We start from the raw sequence: 14,107 nt of genomic DNA on the forward strand, positions 1-14,107 counted from the left end.
TACAAGGGCGTTCGTTGGCTCTGGGGTTGGCGACAGTACAGACAGAATGTAGAGCAATGTTTTAACGTTCCTGGCGAATGATGGCTTGTACCAGGGGAACTGAAAAAAGGGTAGCGTCAGGGCTACGTAAACAGAAAGCTGCGGGCGCCATCGCATCCAGTTCACGTGAAACGATTCGCACCCTGTCTTCTGATTGCGATGCATGCTACTGTGCGGGTTGATCTTCACACGTCAACGTCGCGGAAGTATTGGGAACTCTGGCGAATGGTTGCAGGACGTGTCGGTTTTTGGCCTGCTCGAACTGTCACCACTCTTTGATGATAGCATCAACCGTAGAGCAGTTTTCGCACATGAGCAGATTGAAGGCGTCGTCAGCAATTCCCTTGAACACGTGCCCGAGCTTCTCAGCTTCTGCCATGTCGAGATCGGCCCGGCAGGCCACTTCCTGCTTTGCGGCAATGTTACGGCCGGCTAGTTTGCCAAACAACTCTGTCACCTTCTCTTTATATTGGTGCCAGCTGGTTAGCTTCTCTTCGTGGTTTTCGTAACGCACCATTGCCGTGCATCTTATGTTGAACAACAGGTTAGGTGGGATAAGCGTTGAGTCCCATCTGTTGATTCCACCCACGCGTTCGTATATAGCCGCCTACTCTTCAACGTCGGCGCCATCGGTCCCACAGAATATTTTAGGATCCTTGGGTTGCACAACCACCACCGAAGGCGACAGCAACGTAGCTGGTGACGGTGACGTTGGAGCCGGCAACGACGTTGATCCCGCGTGCTCACCGTCATTCATGGTGGGGACGGTGATGCGGCGTCCATTGCGGAGCCCCGTTTTGAGCAGAGCGACCTGTCATCTACCACCAATACGTTACGGGTATGTTGGGAGTTTAGACAGACTGTATTTAGAATATATATAGAAGGAGAGTCAATGTAGTTAAGATGACTGAGCAACAACAACACGCAGCAGCAAGCGTCTCGCAATCTTCTTCTTTTCCCTTCTTTTATCCTTGCGTAACAATATATCGCGAAATGAATACGCGTATAGAGCTGCGCTCACATGTCGCATTATGGACTGTCGTAACCATCGGTGAATTTTTAGGTTTTGTTTTAGATTCATATTTTCTATGCTCTAACTCTGGTCGTAGTTTCTTTTATTAAAATAAAACCTTACTTTAAATCTTATTTGTCGGTGCGCGATTATCCATAGGCCTGTTCCTCCGGAGCGCCGAATGTAAAGACTGAATAATTGACCGCTTTTTTAGCTGGAGCAAAAGTATACCGTAAACGTGGGAAATGCCAGCAGCGCAGAATACGCCCGTTACCTGCAAGCAGGTTACACTGTCGTATCGGTAGACGCGTGCGGCGTCGAGAGCGCACAGGCACTGGCGGCGCATCGGGTCGTCGCGGCACTGCGTGTACCGGTCAATGTACAGCAGCACGTGCAGCACCAAGAAGGCAGCGGCCACCAAGCACAGCACGCCGCCGAGGCTGCTCAGTGCGAAGCTCACTATCTGCGGGGAGAAAAAGAGGGAGAACTTGTATGGAATCGAATTCATCGTGGAACTTGGATTTATTCGGAACTTCTAAAGCAAAGCCACTGGTCGCTGAAATTGACCGGAAGCGCCTACAAAAACTGACGAAAGCCTTCACCCTGTTTTACGCACAAGTGTTACCTCAGAATCCGTGTCTGAAGTAATTTTCTTCAATGCACGGGAGTGCAGTGTAGTGTAATGCGATAATAGGAATTTCACATTGACACATCTAAAGAAAAAAGACACACCACAAGAACACAAAAGATTTACGTGCTCTTCAAGAGAAGTATAACAATTAAACAAATTTTTAAACAGATGGTTCTAAACAAAAGAATACGTGGGTGTGGCGGCTGTAAAGAAAAAGTTGGAAAGAAGTATTCGATTACCACATTATGCTCCTGTTTTCACTGCTGAAGTTTATGCTATATGGACTCCAGCGAGAAAGATTATCACTGACAAGCAAAATATACAGTCATCTACACTGATTCGCTAAGTACACCGAAGGCTTTACATCTGAACTCCGAGTGTGAACCAATGCTAGCGCTGTCCTGCGTGTTCCTGTCTTTGGGCCGCCCCTTGAAGGTGCTCAGCTAGGGGATATATTAAACACGGTGGCTTCTAACAAATAGGGAAGATCAATTCGCTTCTGCTCGGTCCGTAGCGACGTTGTCATACTGGAGGAGAAGATAAATGCGCATCCATGGCGGCGTCCAAGGGCCTAACGAACGTCAAAATGGCAACAGGAATGGGGCTCTTGCGCAGACAAAAAGCTACATCTCACTAAACCCGTGCTTGGCAAGTGGAGGTCACGTAATCACCAAGAACTGCTTATTGAAGTAATCCTATAGTGACTACGAATAGGGCACACGCACCTTACACGCAACTGTTTCTTAAAAAAGAAGACCTACCAACATGCGTGAAGTGCCAAAAACCGCTAACAGTTACGCACATTTTACTGATATGTGTACATATTAAAATTCACAGGCAAAATGTTTTGCAAAGTTTATATAAGTTACACAGAACTTTACACATGCCTTAGTTTGGGAACTCACCCAGTAGTGCCGATGCCTGGCGTGCCTAAATTTTAAGACAACACCGGCTTTTGCACAAGCTATAGAACAACATATCTATTGTTCTTTTTAAATTTGATTTTATAACACCTTCTTGTTGGTGCAGCATAGCTTTAGCCGCTTTCGCGCCACTGATCCCAACTTGACTACAGAACATTAGTTCGTCCAGCACTCGAGTCTGCCCTAGGTGCCGTGCAACTCACACAAAACATCTCATATCGGCAAAACTGAGTTTGTCTGGAAGATGTAATTTCATTTATCGTCGCTACAACACGTATTTTTTACCTAATTGGCATCTTCGCAATCTTCAGCTTTTCCACCTCTCTTCCCCTTGTCACGTCGAATAGTTGAAATTTTTCCATACTCTGATTAACTCACCTCGACTTCCTCTGCTCAAGAGCTAAATCCCACTCGCTAGACCTACATCCACTAGACACCAGCATAATTTAAATGTCTCTGTTTCGTCACCGCACCGATGCGTCTGAATAGTGTCCTTGTCCACACTCTGTAACTGTGGAATGCTTCTCCCGGTCCCGTTCAATAATGAAATTTCTCAAGTAAATTCATTACTAATTTCTGTTATTCCTGCACTATTTTTTATTTCTTGCTTTATGCTTATTATGCTATCTGTATTTTCTTATCCCCACTCCTCCGATAGCCCATCTAGCTGCAGTATGTTGAAATAAATGAATAAATTACGTTCCCTGCAACGCAGTATATCGTGCGAAATAAAAGAAAATGATTTATCCTTCTTTCAAAAGAAGTAGTCGTCACTTGAAATGAAAAGTGCACGTATTCTAAGAAGGAATGGCAACTTCACGTTCATAGATACCAGTTCATAAATGTTCGCAGTCGATTATAAATTAGTTTGGCTCGAAGAACAAAGGGAACTCGTTTTCTCGGAAATAATTTTGCATAGTAGCAATGCTATGTATCGCATTGCAAGCAACGTATCGCAAGCAATGCAACGTATCGGACTACAAGCTGGATTACATTTACTGCTGCCTGCGCAATGCTGCCGGGGTCGGTCGAAACACAGCGGAGGAAGACAGCATATGCATAACCAGCAAGCAAGGTATAGTGGTGCTCAGCACGCCTTCCGAGGACCGGGCCAGCAAATATGGGGCTATCAATAAACTCCGCTATGGAGAACAAGAATTTGAAGAAAGTGCTAGCAGAACAGCTCCTGATAAGACATCCAGGGGTCTCATCTGAGATATATCCAAGGAGGAGAGTCCGTAGGACCTAGTGACATGTCTGGTAACGCCGCGAAATCCTGGAGTCTTGCATGCCAAGAGAACGGGTAGAAGATAACGTGATTGTTTTATTTGAAGGTCTTCACGTCCCAAGATATGTGAGATATGAAGCGATGCTTATCAAATGCTCGTTGTGTAGAATGCACATCGACGTATGCTGTGGATGTGGAAGAACAGGGCTCAGGTCTGACGTGTGCCCCAATCCTGAAGACAAAATTTTCCGGGGGTGTGGGTGCAAGAATGCACAGCAGGATCACAGCTTCGACGCGGAGTGCGAACTCTGCAGCAAAGACGACCTCACGGGAGACAAAAAGTGCAAGGCAAATACAAGATATCGTATCTGCTCAGGAGACGCCCCTGGGAGCGACGGAGGGGGGAAGAATAAAAGGTCGAAGAGGAAGGGTACTACTACCACAACTACAAAGAAACCACAGGGAGCAACAACAATAACCATGAGACTGTAGCGAGCAACTAGCCCTCAACCGACAAAGAAACAAGCAGGGAAAACTATGGAAGAGACCACTCCCTTTCCTTCCCGAGACTGCCCGGGGAAGCCTGTCGCGGACGCTACAGGTCACTGGCGCAGGGCCAGATCATGGACGAGATCAAGGTCGAGGTCCGGTTTGAGAACTAATCGATGGGAAGACGGGGATAAAGCACAGATAAGTTGGGCAAGCATGGTCTCCAGCACTGCTACTCAATCGCCTAAAGCTAAGGGGTCCGCCGGATGATTGCCGATGATTGTGTGCTCTTTAACGATATTGTTTCTCTCCATGATCAAACCAGTTTATGTTGCAGTTTAAATAATATTCTTGCATGGTGCGGGTGCTGAGGAATGACACTAAACACAGATAAAAGCGTACTACTGCGAATGACACATAAGAACTCACCCCTGCTTTATACATATAAGTTATGTCCATCACCTCTTCATGAAGTCACCAGCTATAATTACCTAGGAGTGACCCTTAACAATACACTATCATGGAATGATCACATAACTAACACTTGCGCTTCAGCCTTCAGAAAACTATGCCTGTTGAGAGACAAACTTAAGCCCCATCTAACGTTAAAATGCTAAGCTACATCTCCCTAATTAGACCTAAGCTGGAATATGCTTGCAGAGTTTGGGATCCATACACAAAAACTAATATTAATAGTCTTGAGAGAATGCAGAGAAAAGCGGTCAGATTTATATTTAAAAAAATTTTCCAGATCTGATTCCCCCACCGAACTTATGGAAATTAACAACCTTGAACCATTCGACCTTAGAAGAAAAAAAACAGAGACTTGAATTCCTTAAACTACTTCACACTAACAATTTATCCCTTGGTCCATCTGAACATTTATCGCAGCTATCAACCAGAACTACACGCCACCGCAGACATGATGCATTAACCCCTTACTTTGCAAGAACAAACACAGGGAAGCTTTCATTTTTTCCTCGAACTGTAACCGAATGCAATTGTATAAATTGAATCCACTTCATAATTTTGTTTTTCATTGTTCTGTTTGTTTCGTCAATCTGATTTCGTCAACCATATATCGCCCTCCCTGCTTGGACCACGTCTCCGCAGTATTCAATAAATAAAAAAATAAGAGCAGGAAATGACACAGACTAGAAACATGTTACAACAAATTGCCCGAGAGAATGCAACGCTTAAAGATGAGATCAAGCAGCTTAGGGCACAAAACACGAAGCTTCAGCAACAAAAAGCAATGGCAACACACCATCCGCCAGTACAATGTCGACGCCTACTCGAGCTCCAACACCTGTTCCCACACAAGCGAATGGTGAAGCACCACCCCACAAAAGGATGGAGCAAGAAACGGATTAGGAAATGAGCCTCTTTGCAACCAGCGAGGTTATGGAAACGCTTAAAGAAATGCTCGATGGGTTACAGCAACAGATTACAAACATGTATGCAGAGATTAAACAACGATTCGATGGATTAGAAAATAGAGTAGCGATACTAGAAAGCACACAAAAGGATATTCGCCCGGCAGGCACGGGACCGTTGAAAAGCAAACCGTATAGCAGAACGAATGCGCTAGAATATAGCAAGGCTACCGGAGAAGAACAGATAAATCAACATGGAGCCGCGTAACCAGCACGCAATATGGCAATGGAACTGCTGCGGGTATCGTCGCAAGCGAAGAAACCTTCATCAGGTCCAAAAGGACTTCTTCTTGAGCATGTTGGTGCTTATATTTCCTAGGTATACATTGGGGCGCAAAATACAGTGCTTCACTGTCTTCCTTTCTTCTGTCCCTTTTCAAGAAATCTATTTTGCGCCACAAGGTATGTCTAGGAAATCTTCAGCAGTTCGTCACAAGTAAGGCGACGCCAGATCTCATTGCCGTGCAGGAAACCGGGGGGACTGAAATATTATCGGGGTATAAATCTTACAGTGCTTCCGGCGAGAAGGCAACCGTCACGACGCTGAGACACAGAAAGCTCTCGGCTCTCGAGCACGATACCGATATGCGCAGCATAGACCACGTCCTGATTGAAATAATCTCCTCCCGTAAAGATGAGGGAAGTCTATTTATTCTTAACATATGCAGTCCATCCCGACACAAGCCCAAATTCGGCCCACTCTTCCGCAAAGCTTTGGGCGTAGCGGACAAAAAGGCGCTAGTCGTGGTCGGCGATTTTAACTCGCCACAGGCGGCTTGGGGATGCAGCATAGAGAACATTAGGGCCGAAGGCTATGAGCAGACGCTCAACACGAAGGACTAACGCTCATAACTGACCCTCAAGCACCAACCAGAATAAAAAACAGCATAACCAACGACACGGCTCGATCTCACATTTACGAAGAATGTAGCAGATTCTCAGTTCACAAACATGAAGGAAAGTTTAGATAGTGACCACTACATCGTCGTCACAACGGTACAAGCAGGCATAAGAAAAAAGAGGGGTCGAGAACTAAACCTTGTGGAATGGGACTCTTTCGGCAAAATTCGACAAGATGATGCGGAAGAAACTATAACGGACATCGAGAAATGGGCAAAGAAACTACAAGAAAGCATTAAACGAGCTACCAAAACTGTCCCAGAAGAGGCAGGGATAGAGGAGATGGATAGCAGATTATTGCACATGCAGGAAGCGAAAGGTAGTACGCTGAAAAGATGGAAAAGCAAAAACAGAATCGAAAAATAAGGAAGAGAATTATGTAATTCAACAAGGAAATCGAGATATATGCAAATAAGAGAACCCAACAAAAGTGGGAAGCCACGTGCGACTTGATGAAAAGAAAGATAAGAATACCCAAGACCTGGAACGTTCTCCGATATCTCTTGGACCCCGGCAGTACAAAAACAATCATCATCATCATCATCATCATCAGCCTGGTTACGCCCACTGCAGGGCAAAGGCCTCTCCCATACTTCTCCAACTGCCCCGGTCATGTACACATTGAGGCCATGTTGTCCCTGCAAACTTCTTTATCTCATCTGCCCACCTAACTTTCTGGCGCCCTCTGCTGCGCTTCCCTTCCCTTGGAATCCAGTCCGTAACCCTTAATGACCATCGGTTATCTTCCCTCCTCATTACTTGTCCTGCCCATGCCCATTTCTTTTTCTTGATTTCAACTAAGATGTCTTTACCTCGCGTTTGTTCCCGCACCCAATCTGCTCGTTTCTTATTCCTTAACGTTACACCCATCATTCATCTTTCCATAGCCCGTTGCGTCGTCCTCAGTTTAAGTAGAACCCTTTTCGTAAGTCTCCAGGTTTCTGCCCCGTACGTGAGTACTGGTAAGACACGGCTGTTATATACTTTTCTCTTGAGGGATAATGGCAACATGCTGTTCATGATCTGAGAATGCCTGCCAAACGCACCTCAGCCCATTCTTATTCTTCTGATTATTTCAGTCTCATGATCCGGATCCGCAGTCACTACCTCTCTTAAGTAGATGTATTGCGTTACCACTTCCAGTGCCTCGCTATCTATCGTAAACTGCTGTTCTCTTCCGAGACTGTTAAACATTACTTTAGTTTTCTGCAGATTAATTTTTAGACCCACCCTTCGCCTTAGCCTCTCCAGGTCAGTGAGCATGCATTGTAGTTGGTCCCCTGAGTTACTAAGCAAGACAATATTATCAGCGGATCGCAATTTACTAAGGTATTCTCTATTAACTCTTATCCACAATTCTTCCCTATCCAGGTCTCTGAATACCTCCTGTAAACACGCTGTGAATAGCATTGGAGAGATCGTATCTCTCTGCCTGACGCCTATCTTTATTATGATCTTTTTGCTTTCTTTATGGAGGACTACAGTGGCTGGGAAGCCACTATAGATATCTTTCAGTACTTTTACATACGGCTCGTCTAGACCCTGATTCCGTAATGCCTCCATGAGTGCTGAGGTTTCAACTGGATCAAACGCTTTCTCGTAATCAATGAAAGCTAGATATAAGGGTTGGTTATATTCCGCACATTTCTCTATCACCTGATTGATAGTGTGAATATGGTCTATTGTTGAGTAGCCTTTACGGAATTCTGCCTGGTCCTTTGGTTGACGCAAGTCTAAGGTGTTACTGATTCTATTTGCAATTACCTTAGTAAATACTTTGTAGGCAACGGACAGTAAGCTGATCGGTCTATATTTTTTCAAGTCTTTGGCGTCCCCTTTCTTATGGATTTCGATTATGTTAGCGTTTTTCCAAGATTCCGGTACACTCGAAGTTATGAGGCATTGCGTATACAGGGTGGCCCGTTTTTCTAGAACAATCTGCCCAACGTCCTTCAACAAATCTGCTGGGGGGAAACAAAGGGGGAACCCCTTTGCATAGCTCCCAAGTCTTTCTTTACTTCTTCCGGCGTTACTTGTGGCATTTCAAATTCCTCTAGGTTATTCTCTCTTCCATTATCGTCGTGGGTGCCACTGGTACAGCATAAATCTCTATAGAACTCCTCAGCCACTTGAACGATCCCATCCATATTAGTAATGATATTGCCGGATTTGTCTCTTAACGCATACATCTGATTCTTGCCTATTCCTAGTTTCTTTTTCACTGCTTTTAGGCTTCCTCCGTTCCTGAGAGCATGTTCAATTCTATCCATATTATACTTCCTTATGTCAGCTGTCTTACGCTTGTTGATTAACTTCTAAAGTTCTGCCAGTTCTCTTCTAGCTGTAGGGTTAGAGGCGTTCATACATTGGCGTTTCTTGATCAGATCTTTCGTGTCCTGCGATAGCTTACTGGTATCCTGTCTAACGGAGTTGCCACTAACTTCTATTGCAGACTCCTTAATGGCGCCCATAAGATTGTCGTTCATTGCTTCAACACTAAGGTGCTCTTCCCGTGTTAAAGCCGAATACCTCTTCTGTAGCTTGATCTGCTATTTCTCTATTTTCCCTCTTACTGCTAACTCATTGATCGGCTTCTTATGTACCAGTTTCTTCCGTTCCCTCCTCATGTCTAGGCTAATTCGAGGTCTTACCATGCTATGGTCACTGCAGCGCACCTTGCCGAGCATGTCCACATCTTGTATGATGCCAGGGTTAGCGCAGAGTATAAAGTCTTTCATTTCTAGTCTGGTCATTCGGGCTCCTCCACGTCCACTTTCGGCTATCCCGTTTGCGGAAGAAGGTATTCATTATCCGCATATTATTCTGTTCTGCAAAGTCTACTAATAACTCTCTCCTGCTATTCCTAGTGCCTATGCCATATTCCGCGACTGCCTTGTCTCCAGCCTGCTTTTTGCCTACTTTGGCATTGAAGTTGCCCATCAGTATAGTGTATTTTGTTTTGACTTTACCCATCGCCGATTCCACGTCTTCATAGAAGCTTTCGACTTCCTGGTCATCATGACTGGATGTAGGGGCGTAGACCTGTACGACCTTCAATTTGTACCTCTTATTAAGGTTTACAACAAGACCTGCCACCCTCTCGTTAACGCTATAGAATTCCTGTACGTTACCAGGTATATTCTTATTAATCAGGAATCCCACTCCTAGATCTCGCCTCTCCGCTAAGCCCCGGTAGCACAGGACGTGCCCGTTCTTTAGCACTGTATATGCTTCATTTGTCCTCCTAACTTCACTGAGCCCTATTATATCCCATTTACTGCCCTCTAATTCCTCTAATAGCACTGCTAGACTCGCCTCACTAGATAACGTTCTAGCGTTAAGCGTTGCCAGGTTGAGATTGTAATGGCGGCCTGTCCGGTGCAGCGGTGGCGTAGAGGTAGAGCATCCGCCTCACGTGCAAGAGGAACGTGGTTCGAATCCCGGTGCGGCGCAATTTTTCACCGGATTAAAAAAAATCCGCGTGTTGAGAAAATTGCATAAGCAGGCCTGGAGTGTGGCCTGATCCCGGTGACCAGAAGCGGTAACGCACTCCCTCACCAGAGCAGGATTGGCCACCCTGGTGCAGTACTTGTCCACAACCTCCCATATAGGCACAAGAACAATGCAGAGACACAATCTAGAGAAAGTTATACACATTGACGACGGCACAGAAGTAGAGCTCTTTCGAGAGCTCGAAAAACTGTGGATTGGAGATGCGGATAAAGAACGACTCCCGGATTACCTAGGTAACGAGTATCTTGACACCCCTATTACGGAGGTAGAAGACATATATGAACTTACCAGCCTCAACCCGAAATCTGCACCACGACCTGATGGGAGAAGCAGCAAAACACTCAGGAAGCTCGATGATGTATCCATCTGAGCTCTCACGGACTACATGATTAACTACTTGGAGCAAGGTGGCACTTTAAGTAAATGAAAATCAGCCCAAATCATTTTTATACCGAAGCCTGGAAAGAAACCATAGCATACGAATTTGAGGCCCATATTGCTAACATCCTGCGTCGGTAAAATCATGGAACATGTGATTCTCATACGCCTCACCAGATACATGGATGGTGGAGGACTTTACCCACATACCCAGGTTCTATTTCGACCCAAGTTATCGACGCAGGATATTTTGCTCAAACTAAAGCATTTCAGCGCTCAATCTGTCGTTTCGTACTTTTTCTTCCCAAGTCTTTATTTCCATTTTTGGCGCAATGTATTCATTACATCACATCATAGATGCGGGTGAGAAAACTCTAGACACCAATGTAATACTAGGTCTCGATCTGACTAAGGCATTTGACACTGTCACGCACAAAACGCACATATTGCGCAGAAACCTACAAAAAGATTTAGAAAGTGCAGTTGTCGCTCAAGAGAATTCCACTGCTGCTTGGGATATGCTTTTTTCTTGTCGTGCAAGGACTCATTGATCAGCTTCATTGTTAATGCGCAGCTTCAAATATTTTTCTAGCTTGCTTTGCAAAGCTGCGCATGAAACGGGTGCCCTGAAAGTCAGGCTTGTAGAAGCATCGCCTGCTGTGATCTGCCAAATGTTCACCCCCTGCCAGCGACTTAACGGCAGTGCGGTGCTCTCTCAAACTTTTATTGACGCATCGGCTGGTCTAGCTCGCATAACATTTTCCACATAAAAGTGGCATCCTGTGCACTACACCCAGTCTGTACTTCTCGAAACATCTAGTGTCCTTTGATGTGCAGTCTGCCTTGGCAGCACTATTCACGATATTGCACATGCGTAAAAGCTTACCAGGTGGGGAAAAATGACGAGGACGGCGCATTTCCCAGCCAATTTCTTGAGGCGTTGTGTCAGGTCATGAATGTATGGCACAACAGGCCATGCCTTTTCAGTTTAAAGCTGATTTTGGGATGTCTGGCTCTCTCATTTCACTTCTTGAATCAGGCGTCCTGTTATAGAAGCCCACAATTCTGCAGGAAAGCCAGCATTGTGCATGCGTAGCACTTGGAGCTGAAGGCTGCATGCAACCTTATCACAAAACTTTTTGAGAGTAGAGTGCGTGCACTATTTTGCAATAGCTCATTTCAAAATTTTGGAATGGGCTAAACTGTAGCTAATGACTGGCTTTTGGACCGTGGATGGTAAGAATAGCGCACCTGACCGTCATGAAAAACGATATTGATATAAACTGAAGGCACCCCTCTTCAGGGAACTCAGACGTGAATTTGAATCTTTTGCCACAAGATTCAAAAGCACCAAATACTTCGTTCACAAGACCTTCAGAATGCTCAGGCCGCACATCCTTTAGTATAACTCGGTAATCATCAACATATATGAAAATATGTAAAATTTTAGATGCCCATGCTGTGTCAAGACATGTGCAAATATGTTTGTAACAAAATAATAACAGATCACTCAAACAGGAGGAATACATTGATTCAATACAAATCGCCTCCTTTTGAAGGACGGGGCTGTGATTACAAGCGACTGCTGTAGAGCAAAGGTAAAATCTTAAACATTCCATAATGTTGTCAATGTTTAAACGAGTAGAATTTTGAAATGCAACAGGTCCAAAGCCATTGATATTTTCTTGGACAGCGCAAAAATGTTGGCTTTGCAGAATAGAATGAAAAAGACCCACTCCATCAGTAGAAACCGCTTAACATCACAGGGCAACTGAATAACAATCGTTATACTGAAAAGTTCGGTATTCTAAAGTTCATAGTACTGAAATGTTTTTACATTGAAACTATAAGAAGTCAGCAGGAGATTTCTGAAAAGGTTGTTAATGTGGCGGTAGTAGTAACGAAGTTTCACTGTACACAATGTTGCCTCCAAGTAGACATAGTTCGGCCTCGAGAAATGTCAGCCTCATGTTTGTTACTTGGAAGATAGTTAAAGCTTGATAATGGTTTAGTCTGAACCATGAAACTTGTCATTAGTACAAAAAGGGGCATATGGAGAGGCACAGATACTGCTGAGCACAAGCACTGAACTTCAAGCCTTTTATTCAAGCAGTAGACACTTTTGGAGATCAGCATGCTGATCTTACCTCCAGTTCTTGCATGGGACCTTGCACCTTTTAGAAATCTTTCACAGGGCATGGAAAGTCCTTGAATATCCTTTAATTTTTCTCTTCGAGACTTTGTACAAACCCTGGTTTAGTTATTTCAAACAATCTGGTGTTCCGACAATGGTGGAGGGCTCACGGATTGTGCACACTGAAACTTCCATTCAGCCAGCTTCATGGGGAGGGGGATTAGGGGCTGAGAATGGAGGATGCTTTCTTCTGCTGAGCAATGCAACTCTTAGCTTTAGCTGCACTTTGTAGTGTAGAAAAAAAAGGCGCGAGTATGAAATGTAGTGAAGAAGTGAGAAACAGTGGTGGCTTATCAGCAGTTTATCAAATGCCTTAACTTTTGCTATTACTGGAGCACCATATCAAAAAAATTCTCGCAGCTTACATTCATGTACACTACAGTTATCGCTTATAACAGTCCCACATGTAATGAATTATTGGTTAAAATCACCATATTTCATTGCATTAATTTACGATTTTCTAACCATGCTTGTCGAAACTGTGTCCACATTTAATGAACATATTGATTGGTGCTGTACTGTAACAACAAACCTTTCAAACCTGGTCGCGGTAAAAGGAAGGTGCACACCAAGTTCTGAAGTTTGAAGTGGCGACGGGACTTGGCGCATTCGTCGCTGCAGTTTAGTCATGACGAAAGTATAACTGCTGAGATGAGTTAGTGGTGCGAGAGGTTTTCGGAGGCCACAAAAGAATTCACTCGTTTTCAACCATGAAAGGGCAATTGTACTTTCAAGGCATGTCTCCAGTGTGCTTCAGAACAAGGCCATGTAGTGTATGATGCCGGTGGCCTTTGGAGACTGGCACGCGTAGGTTTCTAGGTCACGTGTGCGGCGCTGCTGTCCGTGTGGCACTACAATCCATGAGGCCTTGACGGCACTCGTTCTTGCACTGTTCTTTGCGTGGCGCTGTGCCTATTTGAATCAATTGTTTCGCTTTCTCCATCAATTTAATTATTTCAAGGTTAGACTGTCTGATATATTTGGACCCGGCACAGCGCTGTATTTGGACCCGGCGCAGCTAACCGGCTGGCAACATCTACGTGATACCGGGGCCGGGATCGCTATCTGCAAGGAGCACGCCCTATATAAGCTGCTGCCCACCGACTGCACGCTGGGGCACGACACCGCGACTAGAATGGAGCCTTTGCCATTTGTGTTCTACCAGGTTGGTTACCTTAAACGGTGTTCTTGCCTAAAAACGTCGAATCGCTGCCAGTTCATGGTGTCGTGCCGCTGCGACTTGTTAGACATGCTAGCAAGTGGAGAAAACTATGTTTTCTCTTGTCTCAGACACTTGTTGTAGATGCTTTCGGGTGATATTGAGTCCAACCCTGGCCCGGATAATGATGCTGTTTGGTCTACTG

At 44.9% G+C, this 14,107-nt stretch overlaps 1 protein-coding gene across 2 annotated transcripts in view; it reads right to left on the reverse strand.

The window, feature by feature from the left end:
- LOC126535593 (sarcospan-like) overlaps window positions 1-14,107 on the reverse strand; it is a 343,164-nt gene that overhangs the window by 17,784 nt on the left and 311,273 nt on the right. The window contains exon 4 of one of the 2 annotated variants that reach the window (XM_050182413.2): window positions 1,326-1,514. The exons of the other annotated variant lie outside the window; for it this stretch is intronic. Within the exon in view, the coding sequence (XP_050038370.1) occupies window positions 1,326-1,514 (189 nt within the window). The remainder of the gene's footprint in view (window positions 1-1,325; window positions 1,515-14,107) is intronic. 2 annotated transcript variants of the gene reach the window in all.

This window comes from Dermacentor andersoni, chromosome 7, assembly GCF_023375885.2.
Source record: "Dermacentor andersoni chromosome 7, qqDerAnde1_hic_scaffold, whole genome shotgun sequence".
NCBI lineage: Eukaryota > Metazoa > Arthropoda > Arachnida > Ixodida > Ixodidae > Dermacentor > Dermacentor andersoni.